The sequence below is a fragment of the Urocitellus parryii genome, chromosome 9 (assembly GCF_045843805.1).
Source record: "Urocitellus parryii isolate mUroPar1 chromosome 9, mUroPar1.hap1, whole genome shotgun sequence".
NCBI lineage: Eukaryota > Metazoa > Chordata > Mammalia > Rodentia > Sciuridae > Urocitellus > Urocitellus parryii.
This window is the reverse complement of record NC_135539.1, coordinates 59,057,594-59,071,456: the sequence shown is the minus strand read 5'-3', so window position 1 is coordinate 59,071,456 and position 13,863 is coordinate 59,057,594. Positions and strand designations below refer to the sequence as shown.

Here is a 13,863-nt window from a genome sequence, read left to right as displayed (position 1 = left end):
AGATAAAGCCACCGTGGTGGTGTGCATTGGGGATGCTCACTGCTCTGTTGCTGGTTAATCATATTTATAAGTGACTGAGAGCTCCTTCTATCCAGTCTTACTCTGGATCATAGATACCAAATGGCCAAGAAGAAGATCGGATGGCAACAATGTAAAATGCCATTTTTCTTCATTAGTAAAAGGATTTCTGGACCACTCTGCACTATCACACACGTAAATCAGGTGCTGCTTTTGTTTGGGCCATTTGGCAGAGTGGTTTTGTTTTTGTTTTTAAATCTTTTCTAATTTAAATTGCACTCTTCCTCTGACTAGATCAGAAGAGTGATGGTTTATTTTAGCATGAATCATAAAGCAACAGTGCATTGCATGCATTCAGTGAACAAAATGCCTGTTTTCAAAATGTGTTCCAGAAAGGCTGTGCAGACAATTGCCAGAATGACAGTGTGGCCTTGCATTCCCCGCAGAATAAATTCGGGAGCTGTCAAGAGACATCCCAGCTTACTTTGATTGCACTGATGATGCACAGAAAGAGAAGCAACCTCAGACCCAGATTCTCAATCCATTTAGGGCTTGATAGGCCGTCATCTATAAGGCAGACAGAAGAGAAGGGGCCACAAGTGTGGCAGTCACTGCAGTAGGCTATCACCATTTTAAGTAAGATATAGTCTTTTGTACCAGTTAGTGTGCACCGTGTATTTTGAGTGTGTTTCTGTCAAATGACTTTTCAACATACTTTAATCTTCTAATCTTTGATCTTTTTTAATTATGAAAATAATCCATACTTATAAAGCATGGAATTCTTAAAAGACAAAATTAACTTTCTTCCCTGTGTTCTGCTTGTTCAAATCCTGCTTATTTCCTCTCTTTGAGGAAACCAACATTCACCACTTGCTATAAATTCTTTTCTTCCTTTTCTTTTTCACATAAACATTTATTCATATACATATTATGGAATTTTTCTCTTTTGTCTTTTGTAGAAAAAATTGGATCATAGCAGACTTAGTATGTATACCCTTAGCTTTTTTTTTTTTACATCATAATGTAGACATTTTACCAGGTTGGTACATATAAATAAGTCTGTTTTAATAACTGAAAAGAATTTTATAGTATGGCTTTTGTATGCATCATTCTGTTTATCACCTGCTAATGAGTATTCTGTTGATTTCCAGTGTTTAATTAATGCAAATAATCACTATTGCAATATAAGCACCATCATTTTATAGACTTTATCATTATTTTCCTCTCAGTAAAAAAGAAATGAAAAAAATAGGAACTTCCCAGAGTCAGCCATTGTCTATAATCTTGCATTTCTATAATTAGTATGACACATCTTAATAGAAATTACAGAGATTTGTGTGTAGGCTATGTCTTTATATATGGAGAAGCCCTAAACGTCGCTTTTATTTTCTTTTGGAGTCATTTGTGGTTAGCTTCCATGTGGGGATTCACTGCAGAGCAGAGGTGATCTTTCAACTGTCATGACATCCCATCTAGATCCCTTTGTGAGCAAATCAATTACCTGGGTTTGGGCAAATCTAGTATTCTAATGTTAGTGTACCCAATCAACCATGGTTTTCTAGTTTTACCTTGTTAGACCATGGTCTTGGATTTTTATGAGTGAGAGAGCCCAGCTTTTAGAGGGCATTAATTTAAATACTCTCTGTGGCATTATTTTCAAATCAGGAAGGGAGGAAATGCTGCTCTGATGACGTGAAAAATTTGCCCAGATCCCCTCGATTGCTTACTGTGTGATAAATGATGCTTCTGGCCACATGTTTCAGGATTTCGAGTACCCAGGAAGAATTCTTACAGTGTGATTATGGAAACAACCAATTTCCATAAGTGAATATGAGCATGCTTATTAATGGGGCCGCAATTGCCTATTGCATTCAATCACATTTATAACTAGCAGGGAGAATGATTGTTTTGCATGATTTAGTGTTTACACAATTACCATTGCGCGGCCAAGCTTGCTCTACTAGAGGCTTGGGAAAGAAGCATATGTGGTTCTTTTGCAGGTAATAAAATGGAAAATCCAATTTGCAATTGCAGAATAAGCCTCTGAGTGATATATGATCTTCATAGCAGCATCGGTCAGAGGGTCACCGCTAATCACGGTGCTGCCTGGCTTCCCCAGTGGCCTTCGCCTTCCGACTGAGGAGTGAGCAAAGTGAATCTGTGTCTGGGAGCCAGTCAGCGTGTCTGTAGATGCACCACTTTCTAGCTTATTAGATCCTCTTTGTCACAGTGCTTAATCCTGCTGCCTGATCCTTGTTACAACACCACCAGAGCGCTGCTCAGCCTTCTAATAAAGGGGATGGGTGAGGGCTCCTCACTCTACGCACTGAAGCGTGCACCGCTAGGACGATTGCTGGCTGACTGACAGCGGGGTGAGATGCTTCCTGCATGTTATTACTTAAAAGGGAACCTACCCAGACAGCTGACAGACGAGCTTTGCTGAGGCAATGGTAACTTGTTGCTAGGCCAAGATGAGACGGGTGTCATCTTTTCACATAGTATAATGGCCTAGCTTTACTCTAATTATATTAACCCTCTTCTGAAATTGCCGCATGCCAGGCTGGCGCAGAGTGGGGTAAGAGAATCCAGAGACAAATAGCTCGCTGGGAGGATTACAGCTACGCAGAAGCAGGAGTCATGTTATCCACCAGTGACATTAAGTTGAAAAACAAAAGAAGCACGTTCGATCGTGCCGAGCCCCCATTATAACTCTGCAGAGGCATTGCTTGGTTAGGCTCGTGTAGATTGCTTGAGCCTTCCTTGAAGGTTGGCTGAGGATGTTAAACGTGGTTTTCATGATGGTTTGTTAAAAAGAACCAAGCTCATCCAAAAAGAAGCTGTTGTTTTCTATTTTAGTTTCCAGTGAACCTGAATCATTCTTTTCTTTTAGGCTCCCCAGTTCATGCAGCACCATGAAGCACCTAGCTATTTGATTTAGTATTGTTTGATATTAAAATAGACAAATGAACATGGGTGGGATAGGGTAACCCAGAACCCCCGCATATACCCCCAGCCAGAATATGCATGTAGGTTTGAAGTGATGGAAATGAAGATGCTCATGAATAGCCCATGGTCCTTACTGTTTTCCCTGACTTTCAGACTCCTTTTCCCTGAAGGCAGTGTGTCTAGCTCACATCCAGTGTCTCCTATGTGCTTCAGTTAGCAGAAGTCATTAGCAGTCCCCTCCGCCTCTCCTGTCTCTGCTGACAGCACTAAATAGAGACATCACTTGGGACTGACAGATCTCCAGGGGTTTAGAGGCTTCAGACAGAAGGTCACGGCTGACCTTTCTTGGCATAATTTCCCTAGGTCTGTCTTCCATGTGTGGCAGTCAGGGAGCATAGAACTTTGGTGCATTATTTTTAGAGGATTACCATTAAAAAGACTTCACATTTAGAAAGAAGCTGTTAAGCAGTTAACAAGAGGCTGTGTACACTCTGGCTGATGTGGGCTTGTAGGTTGGTGGTAGTAGAAGGTGAGCTCTGCTTTCTTACAGAAGTACCCACTGGAACCTAAAGTTCTAGGATGGCCCACTGAAACCTGCCCAGCTCAGGTTGTACCTGTACTTTGGATTATTAGGGCAGGCCTGGAAATGGGGAGAAGGGAGCTTGTGATACAGCCCAGGGGAAGAAGAGAATTTTTCCCTCACTGTCCTGATAAGTCATCCCGGATTGCATTTGGAATAGCTAAGGCTTGTCCATGGCATCTTTCCCAGACCTTAACCCTGGTCCACGTTGCTCTCGCACTGACTAAGGGTCCTAAAAATACAGCATGGCCAAAAATGCTTTGTATTCCAAACATAGCTACCTTCCCTCTTCTCCCTAAAGTTATAAAGAGAAACAAAAAAATCTTACTCCTGCCATCCCCATCTGAACCACATACAGGGAAGCCATGCAGCTGAATTAATTAATTCATGGTAACTATGAATGATGGAAAATCCTGGGTGCTTGTTCAACAGATCCTACCAACTAGAAATTTAGACTGTATTTCTCAGTAGAATAAACAGTATTGGGGAATGAGGAGGCAAAAGATTTAGGGAAGTACAGCTATCAGAGGGAGAACCCCTTTGCTTAGGAGTTAGTTCACTTCCACATCACATGAATTTACAGTTCATGCTTTTCATGGTTTTTCTTTTTTTTTTCTCATACACTTGGAATATACATTTTTCTAGGGGATTATTGTTTGTTTCGTAGTTGATTCCATGTTGATTCAATGGGCAGGGCTTAGAGATAGGACAACCATAATATATAAGCATACTTTGTATCTTAGGGAGATGTTTTGAGAGAAGTTTGATTAATTGTAGCCCCTCATCCCCAGCTTATTAGTGAATCACTGCACCATGGTTACTGTTGCCTGGCGCATAGCCTCTCTCCCCTCAGTGGCCGTGCATCCTAAGTACAGAGGGTAACGTATACCTTATGTGTGGAAAATATGACATGTCAGAAATACAGACTTGTTCTGGACAAGGTGGTGCATGCCTGTAATCCCAGTGGCTCAGGAGGCTGAGGCAGGAAAATCTCAAATTCAAGGACAATCTCAGCAAAAACAAGCCCTAAGTAAGTCAGTGAGACCCTGTCTCTGAATAAAATACAAAATAGACCTGGAGATGTGGCTCAGTGGTCAAGTACCCCCGAGTTCAATCCCCAGTACTCTTCCACCTCCCCCCAAAAATACAGACTTGTCTTTAAATAGATGACTTTTATCAGAAATTTATACTATCCTCATTTTTAGTAAAAGGGGAAGTTGGAGAAAAAGAAATAATGAAGAAGTGATGTAAAAGAGAGGACACAGGCATACCACAGATTAGATCTCCTAAGAGGAAATAAGAAATATAGAGAAATGGAAATGGTATCAGTATCTCTCTTGGAAAGCTAAGAACCCTCATCCCCAAGTAAAGATAAAAACAAAAAATAAATAGCAGTCCCTTGCCAACAAGATCCATCCCAGGAAAGATACCCAACTAAGCAAAATATACGTACTCCTTGGATTTTGATTAACCCCAGGCAGCTTTTGAACTCGGGGCTCAGAGAATCAGGCTCATTAATTTCCCAAGTGACTTAATATTTGACTAATGATGTTTAGCCATTAAAATGAGGAAATTGACAGTATCAGTAATATTGGAGAGAAATGCATCTGCCTATTTTCGTACTCAACACCAGGCATTTCTTTATTTCTTTGGAAAGAGCATGATGAATTGCTCTCTTAATACTCAGTAATATGTTTTTTTTAAAAAAAGAGCGTTTTGTGAAATTGTAATCATTTTTTCTTTTCTTTCTCCATATTTCTGAACAGTTACGATTGCATATAACAAAGAGAAAAAAGATTGAAAGTACATTTCTATTGTTTTAAGAAGAAATATTACATCATCTTCCTAGTAAAAGTTTTCATTTATCCTTTCATTCCCAAAGCTCGTATCAGCTAGGAAATGATTTGTGTCGTGGTCTAGGTATGTCCCAGAATATGTTTTCATTATACTGACTTAGGATAAAATAGGCAGTAGAGCCTCAGATCAGGACAAACATGCCACTTTGGTGGTATCCTAAGAAGAAAGATTGCTGAATATCTGTCTTCAAATAGCCCTGGGAGTCTTGGGCTTGAACCAGAAAGCTGAAAATGGACTTGTCCAGTAAAAGGCCTTACGGTGTCAAGCTGCAGCTGTGTAGAGCCACATGCATCTTTACTACTTAACTTCTCTGTTCCTGTCTGTCTTTCTTTCACTCATAGGCAAGCACATGATAGGATGGTTTTTCACCCATTGCTTTTAATGTTTTGGAATGCATGAGAAAGGAAGAAAGAAGGAGAGTGAACTGACGATCAACAGGTGATATCAGAAGGAGCTGGTGCTTGCTGATTTCTATGCTACCTTCATGGACTCATGTTTATTGATCTAGATCGACCTGCAACCTGATTGCTTCACAGATCCTGTAGATAGAAAACAAGGTCTGGAGTCAGGTTCAGGTTTTCTGATCTTGGACATACTAGTTAATTTCCTCAAGTTTCCATTTCTTTACTTATAAAGTGATGTTAATAACTGACCTTGGAGATTACTAGAGAATTAAATGAGGAAATGATTTTTAAAATGCAATTTGTAAACTGATTAGAGCTATACAAATGTTAGTCTCCATCATTACTATGTTAATGAGATTCATTTAGGTCTCATTCTGAGATGTGCTTATGCTAATTGAATAAAACAATAATAATTTTCCTTGTTAACATTCTTGTCTTACTTCGCATGTATTCTCCTTTGCTTGATGAAAAAAGTGGTGTTGATCAGATTTGGTTTAGATCCAAAAGGACAAGTAGAGATGCACATTGACGTTGTCAAGGTAGAATTTAAGGAGGTTTTAATATCACTTCTCTCAAACTTGAACAAGTCTCTAGCAGGTACCAGAAAAATGAGGCGTATGCTTCATTGTCAAGAATTCCTTCCAGGTTTGTTTCTTTCCGAACCCTCCTGCTCTCCACTTGCTCACCCATCCTTCCTTTCTTCTTCCTTCCTTCATTTGGTTTTAATTTTTTGAACCAGGGGATAATCACTGGCATTCATTGGGTCCCAGTGATGACTTAGGGTAAAAATGTTTAAAAACTCAAAAATGGTTTTTTGATCCATTAAAGTACTTCGGGCTATGCTGTGATTGCTGAGCGTAACTCCTTAGATGGATCTGTGTTGAATTAAGTGACCTTCACCTTTTTCACCTTTTTCATTTCCTTTTCATCTTTTCAGGAAACTTGGATTTAACTGGTCAGAAGCAAGTATTCAAAGCAGAGAACAATCCCTGGGTTACCCCAATTGCTGACCAGTTCCAGCTTGGCGTGTCCCATGTGTTCGAATATATTCGTTCTGAGACATATAAGTAGTAAGTAGACTCTGATTTTTCTGAAATAGTAAACTTTGATTTTTATGGTGTTCATAACTATGCCATTTTTAAAAATTATCATGTATCATTGTCCTATTGTTGGCGGTTAACATGTAGCATTTCAAAATATTTTGTTAAAAATTACATGTGGTGAACTGGGGCTATAGCTCAGTTGGTAGAGTGCTTGCCTTGGGTTCCATCCCCAGCACCAAAAAAAAAAAAAAAAAAGATTAGTTTTACTTGACATTTTCAAAGGTGCTTTTACCAATTTTGTTTAGAGTATTTTTTAAGATATTAAATTAGTTGAATATTCATGGCACTCAAGAAATTCACCAGACGCATTAAGATCAGAATATATTACTCTTCTGTGACTGCAAAGAATTGCAAGTGTTATGAGCAACATTGTTAAGCAGCGTATTTATAAAATCAGTAGAGAATAGTAGGAAAGCATCGTTCTATTATTTAGAAGAGTTTACTCTAGTGAGATGATAATCTCTAAGAGAAAAAGAGGGGGAGAACCAGCCAGCTGAAAAATCACAGGATCACAGTACCTCAAATCTTCCTTCAGGATAAAGGGGCTGTGGAAAACCCTTCCTAACACCTAGCTGTTCCCAACTCCTCCCTCCTTGGTTCAGGGTCAGAAGAAATTATGACTTTTCTCCTATCTTCTGTCATTTTATTCTGGACATTTTAGCCCAACTCGCCATCCCCAAACCAGTCATTTATCTGATATAACTGATCCCTAAGGCTGAAATTAGCCTGCTTCTAAACACCTACAAAAAAGACTTGAAAAAAAAAATCTGTAGTCAAATTTAATCTGTATTTTAGTCAGCTTTTTGCTGTTATGACTAAGAGACTGACAAGAACAGTTGTAGAGGAGGAAAGGTTTATTTGGGGGCTCTCAGTTTCAGAAGTCTCAGTCCATAGACAGCTGTCTCCATTCCTGAGGGCTCCAGGTGAGGCTGAACATTGTGGTGGAAGAGGGTGGCAGAGGGAAGCAGCTCACATGATGATCAGGAAGCAGAGACTAAGCTAAGCTCACTAAATATATACCCCAAAGCCATACCCCCAATGCACCACCTCCTCCAGCCACACCCTACCTGCCTCCAGATACCTCTCAGTTAATCCCATTGGGGGGATTAATTCACTGACTGGGTTAAGGCTGTTACAACCCATTTGTTTCTCCTCTGATCCTTCTTGCATTGTCTCACACATGAGCTTTTAGGGCACACCTGACATCCAGACCATCCCAGTTTGTGTTCAGCATGAACTTTTGAAAATGTAACATCCCAACTATTGTAGAAAAGCTAGAGGATCATTAAAGGTCATATTCGATTAAAAATCTCTCCTTTTTTCTTTTTTCCTGATTTGAGGGGGGAAAAATATCAGAAAGATGCTGCCATTCAACACTGAATCTGTGCTGTCTTGGTCGGTCTGGATCCAGTGACAGGACTGAACCTGTCCTTATAAATGGCCATCTGTGGTTCTGTTGCCCTAAAGCCTGAGCACCCTGAAGAATAATGACATGAAAATTAAATACACCAAAATTTCCAAAACAGCAGTATATCCTTATAGATAAAAGTGGCTTAAAGTATGCTTTAGATTTTTTTAAGGCATTACTCTGACATTTACAATATAAGCCTTAAGTAAAATGAGAATAACTATAGGATATGCATTATTGTTTTGTGACCTGTATAGATAACGTTCAATTATTATGGATTCAATCTTTCTTTTTAAAAATGCAAATATAGCTCAGCCTTAGAAATTAGAGTAGTTAATGAAAATGTGTGGAAATATAGTTGCAAGTGAACAGATTATTATTCATTTTGTTCTTGTAATTAATTGCCGTCGTGTATTTTAGGGCTCTAATTTTTTTCTTGGTAAATGTGAAGCTGTGTAGAGCTTGGTTTGTAGGGGCATCTTTTAAAAAACCCTTTGTATGTGATAGTATACAGAAAAATACACAAATAAACTACTATTAATCCAGAACTGAAAGAAATTATCTGTTTATTATCCTGGTTAACAAGTTTTTAATTTACTGTAGATTAATTTATTATTTATGGAGGATTAGAATATGTGTTGCACATGAAAGTGCTTTTAACTTTAATTTAATTTAAAAAGATTAATTCTGGAATTTATGGATTTTTAGTATTTCAGAGTCATTATTAGGCAATTAATCACCTTTATACAGTTTATAGATGATTTCCATTTATTTAAACGTGGTGACGATCCTGGATAAAGGAGAGGTTTAATGCTTGGTTGAGTCAATTGGTAGTTAGTTACTTGGAATACATGACAAACGTATTTTAATCAGTAACATATTTAATGTGTATATTCCTTTTTGTTTGGAACTGGGGGTCAAACCCAGAGCTTCAGGAATGCAAGGCAGATGCTTTGCCTGTGAGCTACATCCCAGCCCTGATGTATCTATTCTTATCTCCATCATTAGCTTCCTACTTTGGGCGGAGAGTGTAACCAGAGCAGGTTCCTTGCTGTCGACATGCTTTTTGTGTTTGAGTTCCCCTGGAAGTACTCACTGCATACCTTCTTCTCTATAGTTAAATTAATGTTCAACAGCTTTAATAAGCACTGAGTGCCATTGTCCCCTATGTAGGGGGACCACCTGGTACCCATTTCATGGCTTTTAGAAGCAACTCCATGAGCCTTTGGTGGAAGGACACACTTGGCATGAGCTCCTAGAGGCAGGGACACCCTGTGACATCCTCCCTCCTGCTTGGGAAACAGAGGGCTATTCGATACAGCCTGACTTCAACTTTTCTGCCCTCCTCATCCTCCCTTAATGACAAGCATCCCTTCTTGATCAATTGTACTAGCCCCAAACAGGGACTGTTGGCTAAATAAGACACCAAGTCAAACTCTTAGACTTGTTTTGTTTTGTTTCCTTTTAAATACCTTACAGAAAGGCCACCATTGTGTTTCTCCAAATTAATGTGCTAATTTATAAAATTTACCATCTTTCCAAAAGTCTTTCTAAAGGACACATTCATCTAAATATGAGCAGATGTGTATTAGCATATCCTCATGTAACTAGAACCCAGCTTAGTTCTTTCATTGTTTTAAACAGCCATTTCATAATTAGTGAATTTGTAGTATCCTTCCCAATTATCAGGGGCAAAAAATTATTCTTATTAACAGATACCTGGCTACTTTTTTTTTTAAGTTTCACATGTGAAAACTAAAAAGCAATTGCACATTCAGTGTCTTAGTTTTAGATCTTCAAATCCTAAAAAGTCAATGTGTCTGTTTTTATTTAAGCCACATATGCTCCCTTCAATAAAAAAAAATACTTACATATTAATTTAGGCATATGTATGTGTACATAATAATGTTATATATTTTAAAGATATGTATTATACAAAGATAGAGAGGGAGATATAGATAGATCCCTGTGAGGAAAACAGTGCTATTTTAGCAGTTGAAATAACTAGGGTACCTTGCTGCAGTCTGGCTGGGCACAATTCAGGAGCCACTTGTCAAAAGAAACGAACTTTATTTTTAGAACCACACAGCCAAACAAAACAGCTCCTCAGGAAAAACCCTCAGAGCCCAAATGCCACCACCGGCTTCCCACAAGCCTCTCTCTCAACCACCAGACTCTCCACCTCCCACAATCCTCCTGCCTGAGGCCAATTGGCTGGGTCACGTGGGCGGAGCCAAAAAAGTCCCCCAATGAGCAGCTCCGTTGTCTGAAAGGGCAGGGAAACAGCCCAATGAGCATCACCGCAGAGGAGCCAATCAGCTAGATGTTAGGGCCACTGTGAGCCAATCATCAGCTGGCAGTCTGAAAGGGCGGGGAAACAGCCCAATGAGCATCACCGCAGAGGAGCCAATCAGCTAGATGTTAGGGCCACTGTGAGCCAATCATCAGCTGGCAGTCTGAAAGGGCGGGGAAACAGCCCAATGAGCATCACCGCAGAGGAGCCAATCAGCTAGATGTTGCTGGGGCCTCTGTGAGCCAATCATCAGCTGGCAGCTGGAAGTTTGCTGGCAGCTGGAAGTTTGCTGGGGCCCCTTTGGCTGTGGCTCTCAACAGTACCTCCCTCCTTTCTCCTTGACTCTAACCAGTTAACCTGTTTCCTAAGTGAGAGGAGTGAAGAACCAAAGAACTTGCCAGAATGTTGTACTTTCATGCTGATCTGTGGGCTGGTGGCCTTCACGATGACCTTGGTGCTCAGCACGTCCTGGAGACCTTCAAGTGTGGGGCAGTGACAACGTGGGAGATGGATTGTCTGATTTATAGGCTCTAATGGTCTGCAGGAAGGGACCTGGACATTTGGAACAAAACGGTGCTTAGGAAGAAGTAGAACGCTCAGATATGATTTAGCTTGATGAGGAGAGGAACTCCTTTGGTGAAGTAGCAGGAAGTTGAGGCACGTTTCGTCAGAGCTGCTTCTCTGGAGGACATTTTGGGCCTCCATCATGTCCTCCTTGTCCTTTCTAGGTGGAGGACCTCCTTGATCATCTGTTGTATCTTCCACAAGGGGCACATCCTGGCTGGCATCACTGCAGTGCCCATTTTAAGTTACTCCTGTGTGTGAAAGTAAAATGGCTTGCTGGTGCTGGTGCTGAGGATCGCATCTCCAAGGGCGTCTCCATCTTTCCACTATTGAGTCAAGCCCCGACTTTTGGCTCTCCAGGGATGGTCATCTCTTTGTTTGACCTCTTTGATTTCGCTGAAGCAGAATTACGATGGAACAGTCACTGCTTGTTCTGTTTCCTGAAGGCAGACTTTTCCCCAGGAGGGGCCATCGGGTGCTTCACATGATCCACTGTGAAAAGAAGCTGCTCACGCTTTTCACGATTCACAAGGAAAGGGGACAGTGAGCGCAGCCATTTAAAAAGTAGACAAGTTAACTGTTGTCAGTAAGTTCACCAAAGAAAGAGGTGTGGCTGTGTGAGGTGAGGCTGAAAATGGGTTTGGTAGATAAGAGTCATTTGGAAACCCAGCCTCCTGGTTTGCAGTATGGTGTGACTCAAAACAGCTGTTGTCCTCATTCTTCCTACCTGTCGATCCCTTTTCACCCTAGGGAAGCGTATGCCCCTGGTTTTTTGTTTGGGGGTCTTAAATGAAAACTGGTCATACTATTATTCATATTTATTAATGAGTGGCAACATTGTAATAAAACAGTGCTTACAATAAGTGTTGGTGAGGATGTGGGGGAAAGGGAACACTCATACATTGCTGGTGGGACTGCAAGTTGGTGCATCCACTCTGGAAAGCAACATAGAGATTCCTTAGAAAATGTGGACTTAAAATCTGCATACTACAGTGCTGATTTTATATCAATGTTTATAGCAGCTCAGTTCACAATAGCTAAACTATGGAACCAACCTAGATACCATTCAGTAGATGAATGGAAAAAGAAATTTCGGTATGTATACACAATGGAATATTGCTCAGCCATAAACAATGAAATCATGGCATTTGCAGATAAATGTTGGAGTTGGAGAATATCATGCTAAGCAAGGTAATCCAATCCCCCCAAAACAAAAGCTGAATGTTTTCTCTATATGTGGATGCTGATCCATAATGCGAGGGGGGGGGGCAAGGGCAGAATGGAGGAACTTTGGATTGGGCAGAGGGGAGTTCAGGGAGGGGAGGGGGTATGGTGATAAGAAGGATGGGGAAATGAGACAGACATCATTACCTTAGGTACATATATGATTACACAAATGGTGTGACTCTGCATTGTGTACAACCAGAGAAATAAAAAGTTGTGCTTAATTTGTGTACAGTGAGTCAAAATACATTCTGCTGTCATCTGTAACTAATTAGAACAAATAATAGGGAAAAAAAGTGCTTGGTGAATGATGGGCAGCAATGAGATAAGAGCTGAGAATTTCTATTCACTAGAAACCTAGTAAAACAAATCATCCTTTTTGATTATAAGGAAGAACTCTTTTACGTGCTGGTTATCTTTTCTCAAGTTGTTTTTACTTGTAGAATTAAAACTAAGTAATTCTTCTTTTCCTGCATGGTGTGCAGACTGTAATGGACACAAATGGGCTTTATTAATCAACTACTATATCCTCTAATTGCTGCTGAGTCAGTGGCCTAGCACTTCTTTAAATAACTTAACAGATATATCTGGGGGCCTGAAATATATATCACTTTTAAGATGGCCCTTTGTTGGGCTAGGGATGTGACTCAAGCCTCACCTGGCATGCGTGCGGCCCGGGTTCCATCCTCAGCATCACATACAAAACAAAGATGTTGTGTCCACCGAAAGCTGAAAAATAAATATTAAAAAAATCTCTCTCTCTCTCTCTCAAAAAAAAAAAAAGATGGCCCTTTGCAAAGAAAGTCATGTTTAACAAAAATTCTATAAACTATTATTTTCTGGTTAGAGATAAGTGGATACATAAAACTAGCAGATGGTTTTATAAATATCTTCAGAGAGATGGAGGAAAGGGTTAAACCACCAGGAACTTCCTAGCAGTGAATTTTACATACTGACAATCAGTTATGCAGAACAATGTAGACTTTTTCTGTATTTATTGCTGTATCTGAAAATAGCTCAAATTAAGCCACAGAAAAACATAAAAATGAAAGTCTATTTCTTCCCTAAAGCTTTTGACATAAAGATTGTTTTTATTTTTAAAAGTTGACTATGTATTCTGTTCCTGGTAATTTATATTTCCTTTATAGATGCTACATATGTATGGTTTGCTTCCTTTTTAAGGTTAATAAATGTGTTATCACATTTCTTCCATAATATAAAATATGATTCCAACTTTTGACATCTCTGGACCTATTTGAATGCAAATATGTTGCATTGGACCAGTACTGCCAAGACATTGAAAAGAACAGGGAAGCCCATAAACTGTATTATATTTTGGGCAATATTGTGTCACATCTCTCTATACATTTTTTTTTTTTTTTTTGGTTTTTCTTTTTTGCAGTACTAGGGATTAAAGCCAGAAATACTCTACCACAGAGCTACAGCACCAGCCCTTTTTAGTTTCT

At 39.7% G+C, this 13,863-nt stretch overlaps 1 protein-coding gene across 3 annotated transcripts in view; it reads left to right on the top strand.

Moving 5' to 3' along the window:
• Positions 1 to 13,863, top strand: part of Rsu1 (Ras suppressor protein 1) — a 191,224-nt gene that overhangs the window by 97,505 nt on the left and 79,856 nt on the right. Inside the window, exons 8-9 of one of the 3 annotated variants that reach the window (XM_026408134.2) lie at positions 6,743 to 6,875; positions 10,962 to 11,289. In XM_026408134.2, the coding sequence (XP_026263919.1) occupies positions 6,743 to 6,875; positions 10,962 to 10,965 (137 nt within the window). In that variant the 3' untranslated portion in view covers positions 10,966 to 11,289. Of the gene's footprint in view, positions 1 to 6,742; positions 6,876 to 8,248; positions 8,904 to 10,961; positions 11,290 to 13,863 lie in introns of those variants that run through there. The other 2 variants (XM_026408135.2, XM_026408133.2) reach the window with 2 other exon arrangements.